At 42.8% G+C, this 22,949-nt stretch overlaps 2 protein-coding genes across 8 annotated transcripts in view; one reads left to right on the forward strand and one right to left on the reverse strand.

Annotated features, from left to right (window-relative positions):
* The window catches only part of LOC146387779 (butyrophilin-like protein 1), a 413,480-nt gene that overhangs the window by 277,323 nt on the left and 113,208 nt on the right, over positions 1-22,949 (forward strand). The gene's annotated exons all lie outside the window — the stretch shown is intronic.
* LOC146387789 (dedicator of cytokinesis protein 3-like) overlaps positions 1-22,949 on the reverse strand; it is a 241,037-nt gene that overhangs the window by 93,353 nt on the left and 124,735 nt on the right. For 6 of the 7 annotated variants that reach the window (XM_084929595.1, XM_084929600.1, XM_084929597.1 and 3 more), the window contains exon 5: positions 17,088-17,184. In XM_084929595.1, the coding sequence (XP_084785721.1) occupies positions 17,088-17,184 (97 nt within the window). Of the gene's footprint in view, positions 1-3,422; positions 3,702-17,087; positions 17,185-22,949 lie in introns of those variants that run through there. The other variant, XM_084929599.1, reaches the window with a different exon arrangement.

Here is a 22,949-nt window from a genome sequence, read left to right on the forward strand (position 1 = left end):
AATTTACACCAAAGTTGTGAGAGTTCATTACAAAGTTAAAAACTTCTCAGCGCATGCTGTGAGTTTACCTGTAAGATAATAATATATTTATGTTTGCATGCAAAAAGCATCGAAAGATATACAATTATTTATATTCATTTTTTATGAATATAACAGCAGTGTGATTTCCAACATTAACACACTGGGTTTGTACGACTCCATGAGGACTGTCACACAACTTTGCTTTTTAATTAATGTCTCGTGCCTTTTTAATGCGACAGTGCATGGGAGCGTGGTCACCGCTCAAGCCCAAAACTCGGCGACTCTGAGCTAAGACACCAGCGAGCCCAAGCTGTCAGAGAGTTTGGGAAAGCCATCCCTCTCCAGCAGGAAGTCTGGCGCCATGCAGCATGCAATATGTGTGTGTGTGTGTGTCTTGTGCTTGCTAGCCTGGTGCAAAGTCCATCTCAAATCTGCTTATGACCTTGTATCAACCCTGCCTGGAGACATACAAGACACACACACACACGCAGTGATGCCAGAAGCAGGATGTGATAGCAGGGGTGCCAGCCTGCCACGTCTCACGCTGCGTGTACTTGAAGAGGTGGATGCAGGAAGGACAGTTTCCTCTGTGAGTGCAGTTCCACAGGTGACGAAGCTGTGGGATGATGGTTTTTCCAGTCTGTTTGGATCCACAGAACATGCGACACGAGGACACCTGTCATCTCCAACAGACCCTCTCCTTACATGCTCACCGAGGTCTTCTAGGTCGAGATTTCTACACTCCGTATGACAAATAAAAGAAAAATTCACGATGCAGTTTGTATAACTGTCCACCAACGAGTGTTAGGAGTTGGGTTCTGGTTATGTGGTGTTTTTGTCTGTATGTGTTTTTTGGTGCCTCCCTTTTTGTATAGGTAGGCGGGGCAGTGAGTCACTGAACCTGGCACACCTGTTACTCATCAGATGCTTTCCTCAGAAGTGTTCTTTAGGAGCTACCTGACAGAAGACTAGTGTCGGAGTATTGGCGTTTTTGGAGAGTCTGAAATTCTGCCCCTGCCTGCTGGAGCTGCTGGATTATTTCTGGTGACTGTAAGGAGTTTTGTTTCCTCCCCAGGATTTTGCCTCGACCGGTTTGTTTTCCGTCTGGAGGTTTTGGCATTAAACAGTACCAAGTAAGCTCTCCAACTCTCTGTAAAGTTTACTTTAAGCTTTTCTCGGTTATCGGGCAAGACCCTCCTAATTCTCGTCCCTCTCCTTTTTTAGATCGAGTGCACTACCTGTCTGGCTCCGCGTCCCCATTCATACACTGTTGTATATACTTTGTCCTTGTAAATACCTCCCCCTCACTGTAAATAAACTGTCTTCACCGCAACTCTGCCTCCGTGCGTTCTGCTCCCTGGGTCCATCTGCATTTGCCATAACAACGAGTGGAAAACCATTCTTCATTCCCACCTCGGCGAGCTCGGAATATTTAACAAACAGATTTATTTACATATAAAAGAAAGAGAAACGCTTTTTAAGGTGACTGGATTTTATCCTCAGAGTTGCACTTTTAGCTCTGCTCACAGTGTCTATCGTGAGTTTATTCATACACAGATCAATCATTTTGCAGAAATGGCTAAAAAGTAGAGAGAGAGAGACGGATAAATAAAAATCACAGAGCCTAAATTTAGTAAAGGAACATTATAGAAGGGCAGCGTCTACACACAGCGCAGCAATACACACTTTGGAAGCACAAGCTTCCCTCACAACATTTTTAGAGGTAGGTCAAAGGTCAGCAAGTCCACGATGCAAATTATGAAATACTTCCTGATATTGGAGTGCTAGAAGCCAAGGAAGCCTGCGAAGACAAATTTCTGCACAGGACAAAGTTAAAAATACACGGGCAAAGTCAGCGTTACGAGCCAATCGCTGAACAATCCTTATTTAAGCTAATAGGCCAAATCCACAAAACGCTGCTGACACAGTCCATTTCACCAAAGTCCTTCAAGTCACACAACAAAACACACAAACACATTGTCTGTAATATTATATGGAAGTGCTCCTCCTGCTCTCCAATGACCTGCTAGTTTTTTATACTACAGTTCAAGCACTTAATTACTGTACGTGCAATGATGTGAAAAAGAAAAGTAGCCCCGTGAAAAACTGAGTGCACCCCAGGAATCAGTAGCCTGTAGCAGAGCTATTCTAGTTGTATATTTTCTAATTAGTTTTTATTTGATTTCATTTGAGCTTTTGTTTTTATTTCAGTGTAGTTTAAGTTTAGTTTTTATTAGTTTCAATGTTAGTTTAAAAACCCAATAAAAAGACCAAAACTATTGTATGGAGAGCAGATGTCACAGCACATCTAACACAACAAGAACAGAACTCTTGAAAGCAGTTGTGTTTCAATACACACATCCACCAACACCTCATCAGGCGAGCTGTAATAAACACACACACCCTCACTGTTATGTTGAACTTCTTAATAAAAGCTAGCACTTTGCAGTAAGTATTATTGGTGCACATTAAATCGAAAACTTTGTTTTTTTTTACTGTATAAAAAAATCAGTCAAATAAAATGTTTTGTTCCCCCGATTGCTACAAATTCAGAAAACCATTTTCAAAGCAGAGGTGAGAGCATCAGCGAGCAGGTGAGGAGGCGTAAATCACACGACTTCCACCGTCTGCAGCAACACTGACACGAGAACAGTTTGTGTGTATCTCTAATTATCGTTTGTATTGCAGCATTATTTGCTGTGGAAATGAGAAACGATTCACTGATCACTAAAGAAACCTTCATTACAAAACACTGCTTATTAGCTTTTATACCCTAAATAACACTATTCCAGAGCTGATTTGTTGTTCACAGCAGTTTAGCGTCTACGCTCCGAGCTCATCACCTCAAATATGCAAACACGAGACACAGAAATTGAGGAGTGATGAGTAAATATTCCCCCAGAGTGGATGGTGGATAACATAATTCATAAATAAATCTAGTTTTTTAATTATGCAAAGCAATAATAAACATAAATGATAACATTATTCATCTTCAAAGTTTAACTGTTTGTCCTCCAAATGTTTATAACAACACGTACTATCAAGTGTTATCAAAGAATGAGAAGCTCGGGCATATATATGGCTTTCTAGGCACTTTCCATTGATGCAATAATGATAATAATAAAAACACAGACAGTGTGCCAACAATCGCCTCGTCGCTATGGCAACGATGGGTGACTCACCATTGCAAACATATGACACTGCACTTATTGAAGCCTATAGATCCCACACAGACAGAGTGCGCGATTACATACAACACAAACGCACACGGAAGGACACTTGTGTCTCTGCGGACAACTCCGTCTCCCCGTCACACGCACACACACGCACACACACTGGAATGACAGAAGCCGGTTTTCCAAGCAGACGCACAAATGTCGGACATGACTGTGGCTACTCACGGGTCACACGGGATGATGGATCCACTTGTTTTCTTCTCCTTCCTCAGTCTGTTTCTCTGACTCTACCGCTGGCGAGCAGCTAAACTAAACAGCGATCCAAACCGGCAGAGGAAAATCACAACCTGTCAAACCACTTGAGATCCACTCACAACATTACTGTAGCAACACTACCTCTCTCCCTCTCCTCTCTCTCTTTCTCTGGCTGTTTATACGTCTGTGTTTGCACCTTATTCTTCCTCTCTCTCCTCCTCTGACCTGCTCCCCGTCTCCATCTTTCTCATCTCTCTTCTCACCCCCCCTCTCCCTCTCTGCCACCCACTCACCCACAGGCCGGTCTGCAGCACTCAGATCTTCTCCACTTTTGTAAGAGAGAGCACAGAAAGAGAAAAAATATATAGAGCTAGGTGTGTACTCTAAAAACAGCGATATACAGCACACTTGATGATAAAGACATTTGACAGCAGAGCTTATATCCTGAGGCTGTTGCCCACAGAGAGCCTTGAAGTGTGGTGTGATATTTGTGTGCGTCTGACAGTCAGAAATAAGAAGGGCAGACAGAGAAAATGACTGACAGAGAGTGGGACAGATACAGAGCTAGAAGCACTGTATGTCATCTCCTGCCTCTGGGCAAAGAAATACCACCATGTTTCACCTTGTTTTCACTTGGTTAATTGTTACTGTTCCCAGTCAAAGTTCAAGTCTGGCAGTGGAGCAGGGAAAGGTCCTGCATGAGGTATTGCATACTGTTTAAATCACGACTAAAGACCCACTTATTCAATCATGCCGTTCCTTCCAGTTAACATTTCACTTATGATTTTACATTATGCACTTTTATGCTCGTTTAATTCCTTGTTTGTTCTGCATCTGCTGCTTCTCCTCTCTGCTTTGGTCCTATTTCTATTTCTATTATCTTCCTTTTATTCTCTATTTTACTTGTTAAGCACCTTGGTTTTAAGTGTGCTTTATATATAAAGTTTATTATTATTATGAAAATTTAAAATCAGGTCAAAATCTGATAATTTGCAGGTGAGAAACAAGGTAAAGACCCTACAGTATCAGAGGGAAACCCAAACAATCAGCTGGCCCCTGTGAGGCAGCACTAAGTGGAAAAGGAAAAACTCCCTTTAAACAGCAGAAGCAAAGTCAGGCAGGGAAAGAGAAAAGAAAAGGAGAGACACAACAGTGGTACATGTACCCACTGCCCACATGGGAGCAAAAAGAGGTGAGTGGAAAAGAACTGCTCAGTGTATCACAGGAACTCCCCCAGCAGCCCGAGTGTAAAGCAGCATAACTAAGGGAGGATTCAGGGTCACCTGGTCCAGCCCTAACTATAAGCTTTATGAAAAAGGAAAGTTTGAAGCCTAATCTTAAAAGTAGAGATAGTGTCTGTCTCCTGAACCCAAACTTGGAGCTGTTTCCACAGAAGAGGGGCCTGAAAACTGAAGGCTCTGCCTCCCATTCTACTTTAAATACTGTAGGAACAACAAGCAGGCCTGCAGTGTGAGAGCGACGTGCTCTATGATAAGGTAATATGTAGTTTTTCAGATAAGATGGGGCCTGATTATCTCAGGTTAACTAAATGCTTGTTAGCAACAAAACGTTCCTATTGTTACATAAAGATTAATAAAGGAGACGTTTATACAGTTTATTTTTCTGCTCTAGCAGCATAACTGTGGTTCACCCTCATTGACGCTTTCTTCTTTAATCTGTTGTTACCTGCAGCACAATGACAACGTGCCAGCTGTCATTAACTACTCCACAACAACTAACAGTTTGATGAGCCACGTGCTCGGCTGTCTGCTTCACTGCAGCTTTATAATTAGATTGATGATGGGAGGATGTGTGCAAACGTCCCTTTGTAAGTTTTCTTTGGGTCAGGAAGGCTGCATTAGTAATGGCTGCACTCCCTGCACCTCTCAGCCTCCTGTCCCCACATCCAGTCACACATATAACAGATATACAGTGTGACAGACAGACATGGGAAGCTGTGTCAAAGATCAAGACCAGAGGTGGCATTTTTATACCATGCTGTTAGCTCACTACTGAAAGCTGTCAATCAAACTGTTGAAGAAAATGACAATAGAGCCCTGCAGGGGAGACGACAGATCAGACGGGACACAACTGCACATAAAGTGCCCCCGACTAAATCTGTGCCCATTAGAAATCCACTAAGGCACTAAAGCCACCATCTCTTCATGCAAGACTGAACTTACAGAGTAACTGTGTATTAAAACAACTAAGACAAATACTAATATTGTGGTATTCTTAAGAAGTCGATACAGAAAACCAACCCGGCCCCTTCCCAGCGTATCAAAGCCACAGACGTCTCACAGATACACTCGAGGCGTCCTTTGGCATCGCGGCTCTGACGCACCACGTTTTGGCTAAATGAGGCAAGTCTGTTACTGCCAGCTAGTCACATATGGACACTCGTAAAAGTCCATGTGGCATCACATGTACACACACTGAGTAAGTACACACTTCAGTGTGCAGGGTTCATTTTGTGAAGGGAATATTAAACCCAAGCCACAGCCTGAACTCTGACTGTGTCTCAATGATTTAACTGAACATTAAAGTGTGACGTTTTATTTTGGAGGTGCTTCTAGCTTAACTTGGCTCTGTATCCACCGAGGACGAACCTCCGTTTGTGTTCGCACCTTCAGCATGACCAGTCCAAGTCCGCTTACATGCATGAATATAATCCATGGATGCAGACAGATATCTGGATTAATGTAATACTTTCTTAAAAACATCAACATGAAGTCTCCCAATGTTTCTTACTTTTATATATATATTTGTTTACATATGACAAGAACTGTGCCGTTTTGTGCATCGCTGCAGCGTTAAAGAACCCTCTGCAAAACTCTTGAACGTAGATCTGACTGATTTCAAAGGATAAGCAGTTCAAAGTTTGGCTGGTATTAAAATCTTGATGGAAATTTATCCATTAGAGTGAACCTTTGGGTCTGTGTAGTTTTAATAAATGACATGCTATTTCACTAAATCTCTTACATCTCCTTTGTCACTTTTCAGAACCAGTGAAAATTGAATGAGCAGCCTTTTTGTGAAAAGCTCTGTCTTCACTGCAGTCTTTGAATACGAGCCGCTTCACTGATAGGCCCATTTTGACTTTTTCATACAGAGTGTCTAATATTTCATATGTCATGTATGATTTCATACGAAAGGAAAATTTACACTTTTTCATGAAGGTAAAAAATGTTCCTTAATCTTTGAATTCCAGTGCTTTCAGTCAGTTTCAGACCCATTTCCACAGGTACACAGCATCCAGCACCTTGTCATGCAGCGTCTTTACAATAATTTTGGGAAAGAACGGGTTAATCTGAAGAGCAGAGTCCTGTAATAAGATGCCACCACTGTTTGATGACCAGTTGTAAATGATGTTATTGCAAAGTGGAAGCATTTAAGAACCACAGCAACTCATCCACAAAGTAGCAGCAGGGTCACTATGTGCTGACCTGCATCTCTGGCATTAACATCAGCACAGAAACTTTACACCGAGAGCTTCGTGGCATTTTCTATGGTAGCCTAGTGGCCCAGGGCTTTATCCATATATTATATTAATTAAGTATTTTCTGGAGAGCGTTTATTTCTTGCCATGAGTGACACGAGTCCTTTAATGTGCCGATTTCTGTTAGTGACATGAAGCCATGTTGGTCTCAACACAAACAAATATATGAAAAACATAAAAGAAAAAGGTTGTAGCCAAAAGCTGTTTGGTACAAAGCCTGGAACAGCCTGGAGACAGAGTGACGTGTTCAGTATTATGAGGCTACAGCTGTGCTCAGAATCACTCTAATTAAACTTATTCTATGTCATCACTTGTAGTGAAGAGTACTCATCACTGTGGGATTGTTATAGGAGTAAAGGACTACCTGTTCACTGCAGGTCCCAAAGGTACGAGGAGATCGGCTCACATTACACAGCATGTTTGCTCTGATAAAGTAAAGTGGGACAGATTCTAAGTGTTTAAGGTTTGGTGCTGTCCTGTGAACCAAAGCTCTGAAATATACAGTTTCCTTATGCACTGAATATGTGAATGAGCCATGTTTTAGTTGCAAATGCTTATTAAATAAAATAATACACATTTTTTCAAATAATTCATGTTTTTTGTTTTTATTTTCTCCAGCTATTATTAATCTGTGGGACAGAAGTTATATTGTGAAATATACTGCTAGTACTTCTTGACCTTGCTCTCTGTCATTTATGGAAAATGCCAGTGATTGTTGATGCCAACAATTTATAACAATTTGCTTTTCAGCAAGTGTCTCATGGAGCAGTTTGTCAGCACAGCAGCATTATAAATTATGTTTAGCAAGGCCAAGAAAAAAGCGTTTCAAAAGAGGAAGGAGAGGAGAAGTAAGGTGGAGAAGTCGCCCACAAAGTTCCACCAGGAGTTTGGATGCTGTTTTTCTGTGTGTGTGTGTGTGTGTGTGTGTGTGTGTGTGTGTGTGTGTGTGTGTGTGTGTGTGTGTTAATATCTTTGTGGGGACCAAAGATTTGAAGTTTGCTATACTTATGGGGACCAAAATCCAGGTCCCCACAAGTCTGAAGGAATTTTTGAGACTTAAAATGTGGTTTTAGTGTCAGAGTTACAGTTGGGTTATGGTTAGGGTTAGGGTAGGGCTTAGGGTTAGGGTAAGGCTTAGGGTAAGGGTTAGGGTAAGGGTTAGGCATTCATTTTTGCTGGGTTAGCCTTTATTAGTCCCACACGTAGGAAATTTGTTTTGTTACAGCAGAAAGTGGACGTGCAAAGTTGCATAGCAGAAATTAGAAAAACCCTAGAATAGGATAAGAATAAGATACTGTACACAACTGTACGCAATAGAATAGAATAAAATACTATATACAACTGAGTAAAATACAACATTGTCAGAAAAAGAGCAGCTTAGTGTCACTGCTATTGCACATGTGTGGATGTGTTTTATGTTCCTACAAGATATGAATACATGTGTGTATACCAACTGCTATTCTCAATAAAAGCCAACACACACATTTAAATAACAATGTAAATATGAACTAATAACCTGAGCTGACATTAAAGGAGACCTATTACACTTGATCATATATGCACTGTTCTCATAACACGTATGTTTAACATGACCAAAGCCTCCAAAAATGAGGTCAGTAGCAGTGCAGGTACAGGCTGAACGCTGCTCTAAACACTCGAGTGCAGACAGCTTTTTCACCACTTGGCTCTGCTTTATGTCAATGGGAGCAGATATACCCAGTAAGATCATCGTAGGCGTACAGAAGCCCCACGAGGGGCAGCCAATCAGAAGAAGGCTGGCTTATAAACGAGGTGTTCTTCAAAGGAAAGAAGCTAAAAGTTATTTTCAGACATGAACGAAGCCAGAGGCTGTAAAAAAGCCCAGTATAAGACGAATACAGCATATTTTGAACAGTAAGTGAACAAAGCTACTCTACGGAGCCCCGCAGGGGACATGGGAGAAAAAAAAATTAAGACGGACTTTTGTGAGATCTCGCAAAACTAACTCGAGATCTCGCAAAACAAACTCTGGATCTCGCAAAAGTTTTAGCCGCCAGCTCGAAGCCGACCGGGAGGTCGAGGCACGATGTGCCGGGAAAGCGGTGTTCCTCCCGGCTGTAGTAGGTCTCGACCTCCCGTTAGCTTCGAGATGGTGGGTGTCAGATCTCTGAAAACGTCGGAGCACTTTTGCAAATATGTTATGTCTTGTAAACCGAGCAGATATCTGACGTTTACACAACTACATTCACGCCTCAAAATATCTTAAAAAAGTGTATTTTGTGACCCAGAAGGAGTAAAATTACAACTAAGTAGCTGCCGCCATTGTTGGAATTCAACTTTTGCAAGATCTCGCTAAAGTCCGTCTTAATTTTTTTTTCTCCCATGTCCCCTGCGGGGCTCCGTACTACTCCAGGAGAGTCCAAAGATAAAAATATTGAGATGAAAATGTAACAAATGTAAAAACACTAACACCTTAGAGTCATCATTTAAGACAGCCATCAAATCTTAGCTTTGCAGTGTAACCAAACACCAATATGGACTCCTCTGGTGCTCCCAGCTGCCAGTATAGGCTTAAATATTCACTCAGTGTCTATCCAGTAACAATCATCACAGCCAAACACACACACACACCAGACAGAAAGCAACAGAGAGTTTGAAGTTACCATCGTTTTGTGTCACACTACAAAGCTTTATCCTTAAACAGCCTTTTCCACTACACCAATTATCTCCCAGCATCACAGCGAAGGCAGTCCCCATTAAAGCACAGAATAAGCAATCAACAAAGAGCATCTTTCATTTCTTTTAATCATCAGTATCTGAGTGTGGGTTTAAGGCTTAGTGTATTTCCCCCCTTTGAACAGCACATGGCAAAGAGCATAGAAAACTATCTATTTTCTTTTGATTGATTTTCACTCATGTTTTTTAATGGGAGCTGTGAAGCGCTGAAGGATCTCAATTCTTTTCTTGTTTCAGTCATTCCTCCTCTGCAGTCTTACAGCCACCAATTAAACTTTTGGTCTTTCTTTCTCTTTGTGTTCGGTTTCTCCGGTTTCTCATTCTGTGACGATATTGTTTAAAGGCTTCGACAGAAGAGATGAGATTCAGTTAGTCTTTCTCCACGACTCTCTTAAATTATTCTTCCTCTAAGTTAAATCACGTGTCCGTTACTGCCTTCATGCGCTGCATCTTTCCTCAGGATATTTGTTTCTCTACGCCACTTATGCTTTTCATAATCTGATGAAATTATTTTATAGGATCGCATTTATTTTTTCTAAAAATCTCTCAAGATACACAAAGGAAACTCAATTTTTACAAAGCCTCAGACTTTATACAGTAACTATGTGCAGTATAGAAACTACTTTCAGCCACTCTTGACAATTATATTTTCCTCCTACAAAGGTAGGCCTGTAGGTTTTTATTATCTGGATGTGTATGCGTGCTCATGAGCTATAATGTGAAAGAACCAGCACATCAACAAAAACATTTTACAAATGGAGGAATAAATACACAGCTAACTTCATCTTTTTGAAGCCTGGATTGACTACAGGAAAGCCTATGACTCAGTGCTCTACACATGGACACTGGAGTGCTTGGCACTTGCCACTAATAAGGATCAAGAACTCTGTAGGACTTTTAAACACAACTGTGGAAGACAGCCCTGGAGCCATGGCACCAGATCCACAGCGGACAGAACCCAAGTCGCAGACTGTGCATACATACCCTGGAGACTATCCAACACATGCATAGTAGCAGGATGTAAGATTAAAGCTGGGACAGGGTATAAAGTCCTGATGGGACAACCAGTACCAAAGCTCTTTGAGAACAACAGGGCTAAAGTCCTGCAGGACCTCGAATTCCAGACAGTTGGAACAGAAGATATGACAGATGTGCCAATCCCAGCAGAGAGCAACATCAGGAAGAAGGAGTGCAAGAAAACAGAGAGGTATTGGATGCTGAAGGAACAACTGGAGCATATGTGGAAGGTAAAGTCCAGATCTTTAACCCTGAAACTGGGAAAGTTGCTCCGGCAGATTCCAGGCACAACATCGGGTCTCTGTCCAGTATAGCAAAGTCCAGATACTACGCAGAACCATCAAACTACCAGGTCACTCACATCCCACCCCTGCCCAGCGGGCAAATTTAAGCATGTGCATACGCAGACATGTCCATGTTATTCCATCATTAAGGTTAAATGTGTGTTTAGCTGAGCTCTAAAAGGTTTTGTGCAGATGTGTAACTTTGTAACATGTTTATTCTTGATTTTTAAAAATCTACAACATCTCTTCATGACAGGGCTTCATAAAAGGTAAACGAGTCAGTGAATGTGCTGCAACCTCGAGTTTGTTTCACAGCGAGGTGATCATCTTTTACTTTCAGGTGACCATCTGAGAGGATTCTTTGATTATTGCTTGAGCTTGTGTGGTACAGCTGTGGGTGGGACTGCAGCACTTCTTCTCTGGGTTGTTGTTGATGTTTCTTTTTGTATGCTGTCACTTTCTTTTATTAAAAAATGAAAGAACTAGTTTCTCCACTCAGACATAAAATATAACATCTGCGAGTGTAAAATTACGACATTTTAAGCTCAGGAGATCTCGCCAAAGGCTGAGTCACGTCTGCATGTTGATATAAAAACGTTAAACCACTTGACAGCCAGTAAACTTCACAAACTGGATGATGAACTTGAATGAGTTTTCATCTCATCATGATGAATGCACGCTGTGCCTTGCAGCTATGAACTCTCAGTGTGCGTCTTTCTTCTTTTGACTTTCTTCTGTTGCAGAAACAAAAATTTCATTTCAATGCAAAGCAGAAAGAAGTGGACAAGGACAAATTCGCCACCCACTGCCTGCCAGTCCTGTCGCTTCTTCTGGTTTTTTTCTTGTTCCTCACACACACACACACACACACACACATGTCTACACATTTCACAGCAAAGAAATGTGTCCCTCTGTGTTTATCCCTGTTTTCACATCCTTCCATCATTGTTTGGTTGTCACCACTCCCTCTCCTCCTTGTTCACAAATCAATTCTGCCACACACACACACACACACACACACACACACACACACACACACACACACACACACACACACACACACACACACGCACACACACTGAGAGAGAGCTACAAATTTCAATCCTACATCAGGATGTAGGAGACAAAACTCTGCAGCATAAGAAGGGAGAAGTCCACTCATCCTCCACATCTTCTCTGTCCTCTTCTATTATTTTAATTCCAGCAAAAATAAATTAACTTTAAATTGGACTGCTTATGCAACAGCAGCATCTGTATAAAAAAAAGCCCAAAGCAGACTGTATTTAACATCTGCAGGAAGCTCCTGAGGATGTTCCACCAGTCAGTGGTAACTGGAGTACTGTCCTCTGCTGTGGTGTGCTGGGGGAGCAGCACAGCAAAGAAGGACTCATCCAGACTGGAAAAACTAATCAGGAGGGCTGGCTCTGTGGTCGGCATGAAGCTGGACACTCTGGTGACAGTGGCAGACAAGAGGACATTAAAGTAACTGTTGGACATTATGGACAATGCTGGGCATCCTCTGCACACGGTCATAAACAACCAGAGGAGTCTGTTCAGGTTGCTTCTCCCAAAGTCAAGAACCAACAGACTTAAAAACTCCTTCGTCCCACACGCCATCAAACTGTTTAACTCCTCTCTGGAGGGGAGAGGGAGGGGGAGCAGGGGGACAAAGGAGGGGGGAACAACTAAGCTGTAGTGCCCTTTTCACTGTGCAATATTTTTCTATATTCAACGGTGCAATAGACTCAAAATAGTTGAAATGTGCAATTCCCTGGTTATTCCTATTATCCTATTTATCGCTATTATATACTCTGTATTTATATATGTGTAAATATGATATATTTCTATTTCTGCTTACATTCTTTTGCAACTTCTGTCGGTGCTGTGCTACTGGAAAAAGAATTTCCTGGAGGAACTCACCCGAGGGATTAATAAAGTTTTATCTAATCTAATCTCTAATCTCCAATTATATAATAATTAAGTAAAAAACATTATGCAACTGTATGAAAAGTATCTGTTGCATTAGAGGATACCAGGATATTTAGAATCCGATTGGTGTGACTTCTAATATAATCAAAAAGAGTGACCACATGCTCCTTTATCTATTAAACCAATGTTTTATTGTTCTGCACAAAACTACCAGCAGAGGGCAGTCTCGAGCAGTGAGCTCAGTGAGCTGTGAAACAGCAACAAAGTGTGACTTGGGAGTACTTTGGGTTTAGTCCCAGTGATTAACGTAAGGCAGCCACCGTACTGTGCAAAAGTCTTGAGTCACCTCTCATTGACTTCTAATTAGCTTCTGAGGAGCCAGAGTATCTTGAGCAACAGTTCTCCAGACCTTCTGGAGGTCTTTGGGCCTCGACTTGTTCAAGGAAACTGGCAAAGGCAAAAAAAAAGCAGTGATAACCAGATGTGACGATAACAGATGGATCTGAGAAACTGAGGAACACTGAAGTGACACGGTAACAGTTTACACAACCACATCCAATTCACACAGAAATCTGACACTCAAAATAAAGAAAGCAGCCAAAGATCACATCAGGGCAAAGATTTGAATCGTGACTTTGCGTGACGCTGTAGCACCGTAACTTCTTTCCTCATGTAAACGCTGACACTGTTTGCTTGTTTAATTACTGGTTATTGTGTTTCCATGTTTCTTGATTCTCAGAGCATCCAATAATCTGCCACTCTGATATGCATTTAGTACCACACAGCACTGAAGCCAACCCAGTATTTCTCTGCTGCAATCTTCCATTTCTCCTTTGTCAGTTGTTATCTCTTATTCAGTCTCACATGCTTTCTCCTTTTCCCTTCTGCCCTCCGAGCCATCGCTTTCTTTCTCATATTTTTTATTTATTCAGTCTCTAACACACTGTCTTAGGGTTCGTCTTTCACACACACACTTTCGCCACCAATGTGTAAACTGCCTGTGGCTGTGTGCAAAGGGCAATTGGAGAGATACACTAGAGAGAGAGAGAGAGGGCACAGGAGACGGTGTGTGTTCACAGAGGTGTGTGTGTGTGTGTGTGTGTGTGTCTTGGCCTCCCTGCTCTGCTGCATTTGTCACCTCTACAGACTGCAGACCCACCAAATGTCCACTTACTGAGACTTCAGCATGTCGATGTTTCTGCATTTATTCATGCGTGCAGTGATGACAGCCACGTCTGAGCATCTTTATGTGTGTGTGGATGTGAGAGAGGGAAAAAAACAAGTATACACACAAATATGTGAACTGGGAGTCACACAGGTTTCTATGACTCACTGCCAATTATTATATTTTTGTACAAGCTCTAGAAAAACGTTAAATTAATATAAAAATGCTTAAAGTGGGCTCTGACATCAGTGTGTCAGCATTTTGCTTCCATGCAGCATTTTGGCAAATTTGCACATTCCCTGGGCGTCACATAACGCCATTCTGGCAGACGCCACCTGTGTTTCACCGTTAAGTGCAAGGTGTCTATCGGTGTCGGCGCGTCCGCAGCGATTCTGGCTGCTGAGAGATAACAGCTTTGCAGAGCTGCACAGTCCGCTTTAGGAGGTAGGAGGGAGCTTAGCAGACAGGAGACCCTGGATCGCAGCCCGTTTGTGTTTTGCACTTGGATTTTTTTCCACTGTGATGGTCTGGTTGCTCTCCTTACTTCTCTTTATTCCTCTCTACTGCAGAAGGTGGGTGATGCACACCATCAGGACAACGGGAAGCACCTGGTTTAGTTTTTTCTCTATTAAACTGCGGCTCCGATGTTGTGGAGCGCAGCACTTATCCTCTCACACATCCTCACTACTGATGATACAGACTTCCTCACGTCATGGTTGTCTTTGCGTCATGTTTTTGCATTGGTTCATGAAATAACTCACTGTTATAACAACAATAACCATTAACAGGAAAAGTGCTGCTAGTTAATAATGAATATGATTTTACAGCATCTTCACATTTTTTATTTCCTCTTTCAACATTTGTCCCTGCAATAAAACATATCTGAGGTCCATCAAAGGTCCAACATGTAAGGGGGATACTTATCGCTTATACCCAGCTCTAAATCATTGTTTTGGTGTAATTTGGTTTCCATGGACCACATTTTGCCTCGACTCAAGTCAAATGTGTATGCCTCAGCTCAGCCACACGTCCAAATATCAGGTGTGTTGTGGCCTTTAGGGCACATCTGAGTTTGCAGAGCAACCATCTAAAGTCCAGATCATCTGGTCCACACAACACTCGTCAGTGCCCTAACTGAGGGAACGGTGCCAAAAGTCGCCCAGATTATGGCCCAACTGTGCCTGCTGTCTGCATGTAGAGCACACTCTTTTCTGCAAGTCATGTTTTTTGGCATTTACATTATAATAGTAATTTCAATTTAACTTATCGTGGCAATTTTTTAAGTATGGAAAATTTGATTGTTATCCCATGAAAGACCAAAAATCTTTCCCTTCTAACAAAGCAGAGAATCGCTCCGCAGTGCGCTGATGCTCAGCACCAGCTTCATCGTTTTAGACCTCGGCATCCCTCTCTCTGTCTCCTCTCCACGTCCTTTTCTGTTTACGGGCTTATTGTTTCTTATCTGCATGTGCGCTTATCTATAAGCAGACAGTGTTGCAACAAAGACAGTCATTCTCTCTAATCTACTCCTATATCTCTCCATCTGTCCACAACGCACGAGCATTCCTTGTTGCTGGATTTTCATCTGCTTTAAGAGGACATTCACTTTGTCAGTGACAAAACACACGCTAATGTCAGATCTGTCAGGATGGAAATAGAAAATCTGTCACGCAGAACCCGACAATGACAATTTTGTCTTTCATCTCTTCAACTCTGGCAGGGAGCAAAGACAAAAGTCTGTTAAATCAGAATAAAAGCACAGAGCGACGGGGCTGGCAGGACATGAGGAAGATGAGTGATGAAAATAACCATCGGAACAGAGACAGGAGACGGAGCACAGCGACAGTTTTAGATTACAACCAGGCCTAATGCACGGATTACTTTCCCCTCTATCCGTTTAGGAACAGATGGATTTCCGATCACATATTGCGACAGGAAGAGGCGAGAAGACAGATGGCCTAAAAGTCCGAAAAAAGGCTACGAACTGATGGCTGGACAGAGAGGGTGGAGTGAGTGAAAAATCTGATTGGCTGACAGTAATGCAGATATGAGTGACAGCGAGCTCACAGTTACTGCTTGCAGCCTTTGCACTTTTGTACAGAAAGCCTTCGCTGTGCTTTCAGAGCCAGGCACATCTCAGGAACATCGCACCTTAAAAATACATGAATCTGTGGGCAGCACAGGCCGAGGCTGGACACAAGTCAGTGTTCCCATTCAGAGGTCTTTGGAGCAATTCAGAAATCTGATTGGTTGAGAATATTTTTATTTTAATACAGGTCAAATTCAGTATCCTCCATTTCTCTGTTCTCACACAGCCGTGCAATAAGAAGTAGTAATTATTATTTGTTATTCTCAGATGAACATGTTTTATTTATTTTATTGTGCATTATTTTTGCTATTGATCCCAGCAGCGGGAGTTTCTTTTTTCACAGCTGGTCCACTGAATTCACCCAGAAAATATTCACTTTCACTGATTTACACAGAGAAAAGATTGGAGTTGGAGATTTTGTGTGAACTGGGATGAACCCACGTTACAAAACCAGCTAAAGTAAAGTTAACCTATTTAAAGTTTTACCTGAGTCTCTCATTTATTTAGTTGGTTATAAACCCACAAAACAAGAAAAACTGTACTAGGTGTGGGAAAAATGAAGAGCAGATGTTTTGAAGATTTGCAGCTGTGCAGCGTTCTGATTGGTTGATCAGCTACTTGAGTCTGATTGTATTTCTTTCTTCAAAACAGAGATTTATCAAGCACCAACTGCTGCTGAAGGCCTCCCCACACCGTAGGCTGGGTTTGTTTTAGTTAACCTCCAAGAATAGTTCTTCACGAAAACAAAAACAACTGCGGCACTTTTAGATTCTGGGACAGCTTCAGAATACATGTGATAATAATGATGTTTGCCGAGATTAAGCAGCGACTGGATTCTTTCTAAAGATGTCGGGCTTTGGGGGACTCGGTCTGTTGCATTCCCTTTGTTCCTGACAACAAAGCGACGCGATGCACACGGATGCTCCGCGCTGCTTACCACATAGAGCTGCTTCCACAGTAAGGCCCATTCCTGCAGTGTTGACGTGACCTCGGTGACAATGGGGTCTTCGAGAGGCACCACAGTCTCATGTGGCCTGCAATAGAAAACAGACACACACACATTTAATTCACAGCTGCTGGGTTTGGACAAGCATCAGATGTCCATAACTGAAGCAGATTTAAGGACACACAGAGCAGCACGTCCACAGTACAAAGCCTTTAAATGTCAAATTGTTAACACGCCTAAAAGTAAGAGAGAGACAATAAAAGCTTTGCCTGCTTTGTCACCAGAGCGACTGTGTGGAGTTACGTGGGTCAGGTTTCTACACTAATGAATTAAAGTGAACTGACAGTTCAGTGAAGCAGAAATCCAAACACTAATCTTGTTAAAGCACAGAGAATCCACTTATACTGCCTGTACCAACAAAGCACACTTCATGCACAGGTGGAAACACAATGTGCTGCAAAAAGCACGAGCCTGCATATGAAATAAGGTAAACTGTCAAAGTCAAAGTCAGCTTTATTATCAAAAACAGGTGTATAGATCATGCACATTGATAAATCTGACAGTCGTCAGCATAACAGTGGGAGGATATCACATGCCTTCTAAGGATGGTTCCCAAGGGCTGTAAATATAATGAAAGAAGCAGAGGCCCTAAAATTGATCCCTGCGGGACCCCAAACTGAAGAGGAGCAGAAAAGGACTCGTGAAAGAAAGATAAGAGCTAAACCAATTCAAAGCAGTACCACGAATGTCTGTAAGCCACACAGTAAATGTTGTGGTCTACAGTGTCAAAGGCAGGTGTTTGGTCAAGGAGGACAAGAACAACATGATTACTAGAATCGCAGGAAAGGAGGAAATCATTAAAAACCTTTAAGACTGCTGACTCAGTGCTATGAAGGTTTTTAAAGCCTAATTGAAAGACCTCTAAGATACCGTTCTCATTTTAAAAAATCCATCAACTGGGAATATACAATTTTCTCTAAGATTTGAGACATAAAAGACAGCTTGGAGATAGGCCTGTAGTTAGCCAATACAGTGCGGTCCAGGGCGGGTTTCTTATGCAGGGGTTGTACTACTGCATGCTTAAAATTAGCAGGTACTACACCAGATATTAATGTGTCATTAAGTTAAATAACACACATGGATTATGACTGTTGGAGGAAATTATCTTGGAGAAGTATTTTCTTTTAGCCTCTTTGACCGTATCCTGATAGAGGCGCCAGCAGTCCTTAAGATTCGAAGAGACACCTGCAGTTTGTCCCTCTTCCATCTGCATTCAGCTCTATGACGCTTCCTCATCACAGCCCAAGTGGTGTTATTAAACCAAGGCTCGGTTTTAGCCTTGGGCTGCCTGGTTTTTAATGGTGCCACAGAGTCCAGAATAGAAAGGCAAGAAGATTCAAACCAGGAATTGAGGTCTTCTGTGTCCAAGGGACTGAGATCAGCGGGGACAGACAGCTGGCTAAAAGCAAAGGAGAACTGGACAGCAGTGGAAGGGTTAATGATCCAACAGCGGCGAACATGTGCGGTGGTTTTGTGAAAACAGCATCAGAAAAGGCAGCGTCAGATATTTCCACGTCTGACTCAGGTAGACTGTGTGACAAGACCAAGTCTAGTGTGTTTCCGTGTTCGTGTGTGGGACCGGGTATGGACTGGACCAGATTAAAAGAGTCAGGCTTAAAAACTCCTTCACCAGAGGTTTGTCTGGACAGCAGACATGGATATTAAAACCTCCCACAATAAAAACATGATCGTAGTTGGGCAAAGTCCCAGCTCGAAGTTCTGAAAAGTAATTTATGAAGCTCTTATTCTATTTAGGGGGACGATAAATAACAGCAAAGAGCACCGATTTAGAGCGATTAACTTCAAAACACGTGAGCTCAAAGCTGGAAGATGAAAACTCTAAAAATCATAGTTTACATTTAAAATCCTTTAAAAAAATCACCCGCCGTACCTCTTCCTCTCCCCGATGTCCTCGGTGTGTTAAAATAGGAACAACCCACTGGTAAAAGTTCGGATAAAATACTGGACTCACGTGTTAAGCCACACATAAAGTCCAGGTTCCAGGAGGTAAATAACTCCTCCTTTGTTCACCAGCGATCTGGCGTTTACCAGGCCAATCCTGACAGGAGCTGGGGCAGAGGAGGCTCCGCCCCACTTCTGATTGCTAAATGGACACACCTGGGAGGTTACAGGGGCGAATAAGAACTGGACCTGGCAGGGCAGAGACACGGGGACAGAAATAGAGTGTCAAACTCTGTTTGGGACGCGATTTGTAGTGTGTGTTCGTATGCTCACCAAGCTATTAGAAGAACTTTGGGATCTGATGACCAACGTTCACCCACTGCTGAGGAAACTGTATTGGTGGCACATGAAGTTCGCCGTGGTAACCAAATTTTACACGTGGCACATGAGGCACCTCTGCCAAATCAGCATATCCCTCAAGGGTTAAACCAAGTGAGTGAAATTCTCAATTATGAACAAAACAGGATAAACAGGAGCTCTATAATACACAGGTATGACCTCTGGGATTTACCCGAATCACTTAAGTATGGTCCATCTCAAGCTGAGGTAGACTCTATTGACACCAGGTTCGCTGCAATAAGACACCGTCCCAGCGCCTTAGAACAACTTAGTGAATCTCTGGACAGAGAGAACAGGGTGGAAGAGGAACTAACCCCTGAGATTCAGAGAAATACCTCAGACTCATATCAGCTTCCTTACACTCCTCCAGTGGAAGGGAGAGCAACAAATTGTGAGAGGGAAAGAAGACCGAGACTAGAAAATAATGAGATTCCTCATAGAGGTGTTCTTTCTAAAGGCACTGCTAACCTCGCAGCTCTTTATTCCAAAACCAGAGCTGTGCTTGGGTCTGTGGCCCAGAGAACAGTTTCAATCACCAGCAAAGTAACTGGATTTTTAGGAATACCTCTCACCACAGTCTTTAACCTGTGTAAGTCAGCAATTGTGACCATTTGTCCTGTGGTCTGGCAAATGGTTGTAGCAGCCAGTGGCAGAATCCAAAGAGATTGTGAAGCAAACCCAAGGTTACTAGATGTAGCTGCTATTTGTATTTGCATTTTAATTTTAAAGTTCTTGCTCTCCACGCCAACTGAAATTAATTTGGTGTTCACTGAGTTTGACATAGACCTTTAATTTTCCTCTACGGAGCTGGAAAGAATGAAGATTAACCTAATGTCTATATTTTCAACCTTTTAGCAATATAAGAAAATATCAGTGCCAAATTTATTTGGCTCTAACTGGACTATGACAATTGTAATTGAAAAATGACTCATAATATAATGGGGTTAATTAGGCTCTTACCATCTCAGTCATGCAAACAACAGTTGAAAACCCAGCCAGTCACGGCAGATGGCTGCTCCTTCCTGAGCCTGGTTCTGCTGGAGGTTTCTTCCCAAGGGGGAGTTTTTCCTCCCCACAGTTGCCAAGCGCTTGATCAAAGGGGATCATCAGATTGTTGGCCTCGTCTCTAATACTGTAAGGACCACCTCAGAGCATTAGAGACGGCAGCTGTTGTTTGCATTTGAAGCCATATAAATAAACTTGGATTCTCAATTAAATGAATGGACTTTATTGTTTGTTTGTTTTGTTCATTCACGTGCGTTGTCCTCCCAGGCGGCGCCTTCACCTCACCTCCTAGCAGCAAAGTGCAGCAGCATTTTGAAATAAAAGCATGGATTACTGTTTCCAAATGTGGCCTGGATAAAATAGGTCTTACTTTTGCCAAGCGCCTTATACAACACAGCTCAGTCTTTCTACCGACATTCACTCAGGAGGAACTCGGGTTCAGTGTTTTGCCTCTTTGCAGTCCGGAGCAGCCGGGGATCGAACCACCGACCTTCCATCAGTAGATGACCTGCTCTACCTCCTGCTCACGTCTTCAGGTGGAACAAAGAAAAGCAGCTGAAGACAAAGACCTCGTTTCACCTAAGCACTTGTACATAGTGTTGAGCATCAGGGATTTCTTCACTAGAACTGAAAGCTGCGTCTCCAGCCTGGAGTCAAGAGTATTAAAGCAACACACACACTTTTGTTCTTCTTCTCATCCCACGCTACCTTTCTGCTCGCCCCTCCCTCACTCAGAGAAGCACTTTTTTCCTTCTTACCCCTCTGCTCACGTACCCCCCTTCCCTCCGTCGCATACAGTAACTGATTAATTAATAAAAGCCAGTGTGCCAGATTAGCTGATCTCCCAGCTGAGCCGTAGCTGGCGGCCGCCTGGTGATTTCACACACATTAGTTACACTTGTATCACAGACGCGTCTCCTCCTCTTCGCCTCTGTTCTACTTTTCACTCAGCCTAATCGCTCCCTCCTCCCGCTTCCCTGCCTCGTGTTCCTCCTCCTCTCTTCTCTGGCACATCTCCATCATCCCTCGCACTTTCTACTCTTCCTCCTCTTCACAGCTTCCTCTTCCTCTTCTGTGTTGCCTTTCCCGTTATTCCCCCTTTTCTGCTTTCTCTCCTGCATTTCTTCCCTCTTTGGTACCTGTGCTCTTTCTCCCTCTGCACCCACATCTCCACAGTCTTTGGTTTCTGTCTCCTAGCCTGACCTCTGTCTCTGTCTGTGTTTCTGTTGTTTGCAAATCTTTATCCATATCCTCTCTCACCGTACCCCACAACTAGTCTCCATCTGGTTATCTCTGCCCCGAGCTGCCACAGTGTTTCTCCGTCAGTCTCAAGCCACTTGTATTTTCATCTGCTGCCTCATAACAGTCTCTCTTTATTATTATTCTCTGTTATTCTCCATGCAGTTCATTCTTAAAAACACTCGCTGCCTCTGTTTTGAAACTCTTGAGAGAAGAGATTTTTTGGGGGAAATTCTTTTTGTCTTTCATCCTTTGGTTATATTCATACCCCAGAGCTGTGTTTAAAACTCTACAGCGATTTAATATTCTGTATTCTCTGGGCTGCTTTAAACGACTCCAATCCAGCCTCTTATTTCTTAGTTTTTGTGCATTACAGAAAACATTTTCAATGATGCTTCCAGTGTACTGCGTGACACATTAGCATGGCGAAGTGCATCTCACTAAAAGATCGCAGGCTGTCAGAAGAGGCGTAGCCGGAGCCCCTCGTGGTTGTATCCTCAGTCCATTTCTCAACACCCTCTGCATAAATGACTGTATCAGCACTTCAGCAGCACTCCATCTCTCACTTTACGCAGTGGTGCACTTACAGTCTGTGACAGCTGAATGTCACTGGCACATCGAGCGCACACTGCTCCCATCTGAATCCACCTCCAATGAAGCAGTTTGACAGCTCCCGGCAGCTCGGATGTAGATAATAAACACGGCTTTAGCCAGCCTACTGTTTACACCTGCTGGCAGCAAAGACAGCATCACACAAGAGCTGCTGGCCCCCACCTTCTATCGCTGGTGCATCAAACCCCACCACATCCTGTAATCTGGCACATCCTGATGTTTTTACCCTGCAAAAGCAGGTTCGATGGAGCTTTTTCTGCTCCTGACCTCTCGGACCACAACAACAGAGCCACTAAGTGCACTTTTAGCACTTACCGTAGTCCATAACACTCATCACCACCTCAGACCACAGCTGAACTTGGCTTTGGACCGGGCGTGTGTTTATATACGTTTTCTGTCAGCAGCTGAAAAACCCTGCTGAGCCGTGTGCATCAGTGTGTCGTCCTCAACACTCTACAAACTCCTCAGATGACCCTCAGATTCAAACCCATTATTAAACGCTGACGGCCCCCGGTGCTACCCCTCAGCCTCCCTGTGGATGCACTAATAGGATGAATTTGAAAATCACTGAGCTGTTATGTTCACAAGATTTTCAAAAAACCTGACCTCTGACCTTGGCCTTGAGGTCAAGTTTGC

The sequence above is a fragment of the Perissodus microlepis genome, chromosome 5, assembly GCF_051167445.1.
Source record: "Perissodus microlepis isolate ML-2025 ecotype Zambia chromosome 5, ASM5116744v1, whole genome shotgun sequence".
NCBI classification, from domain to species: Eukaryota; Metazoa; Chordata; class Actinopteri; order Cichliformes; family Cichlidae; genus Perissodus; species Perissodus microlepis.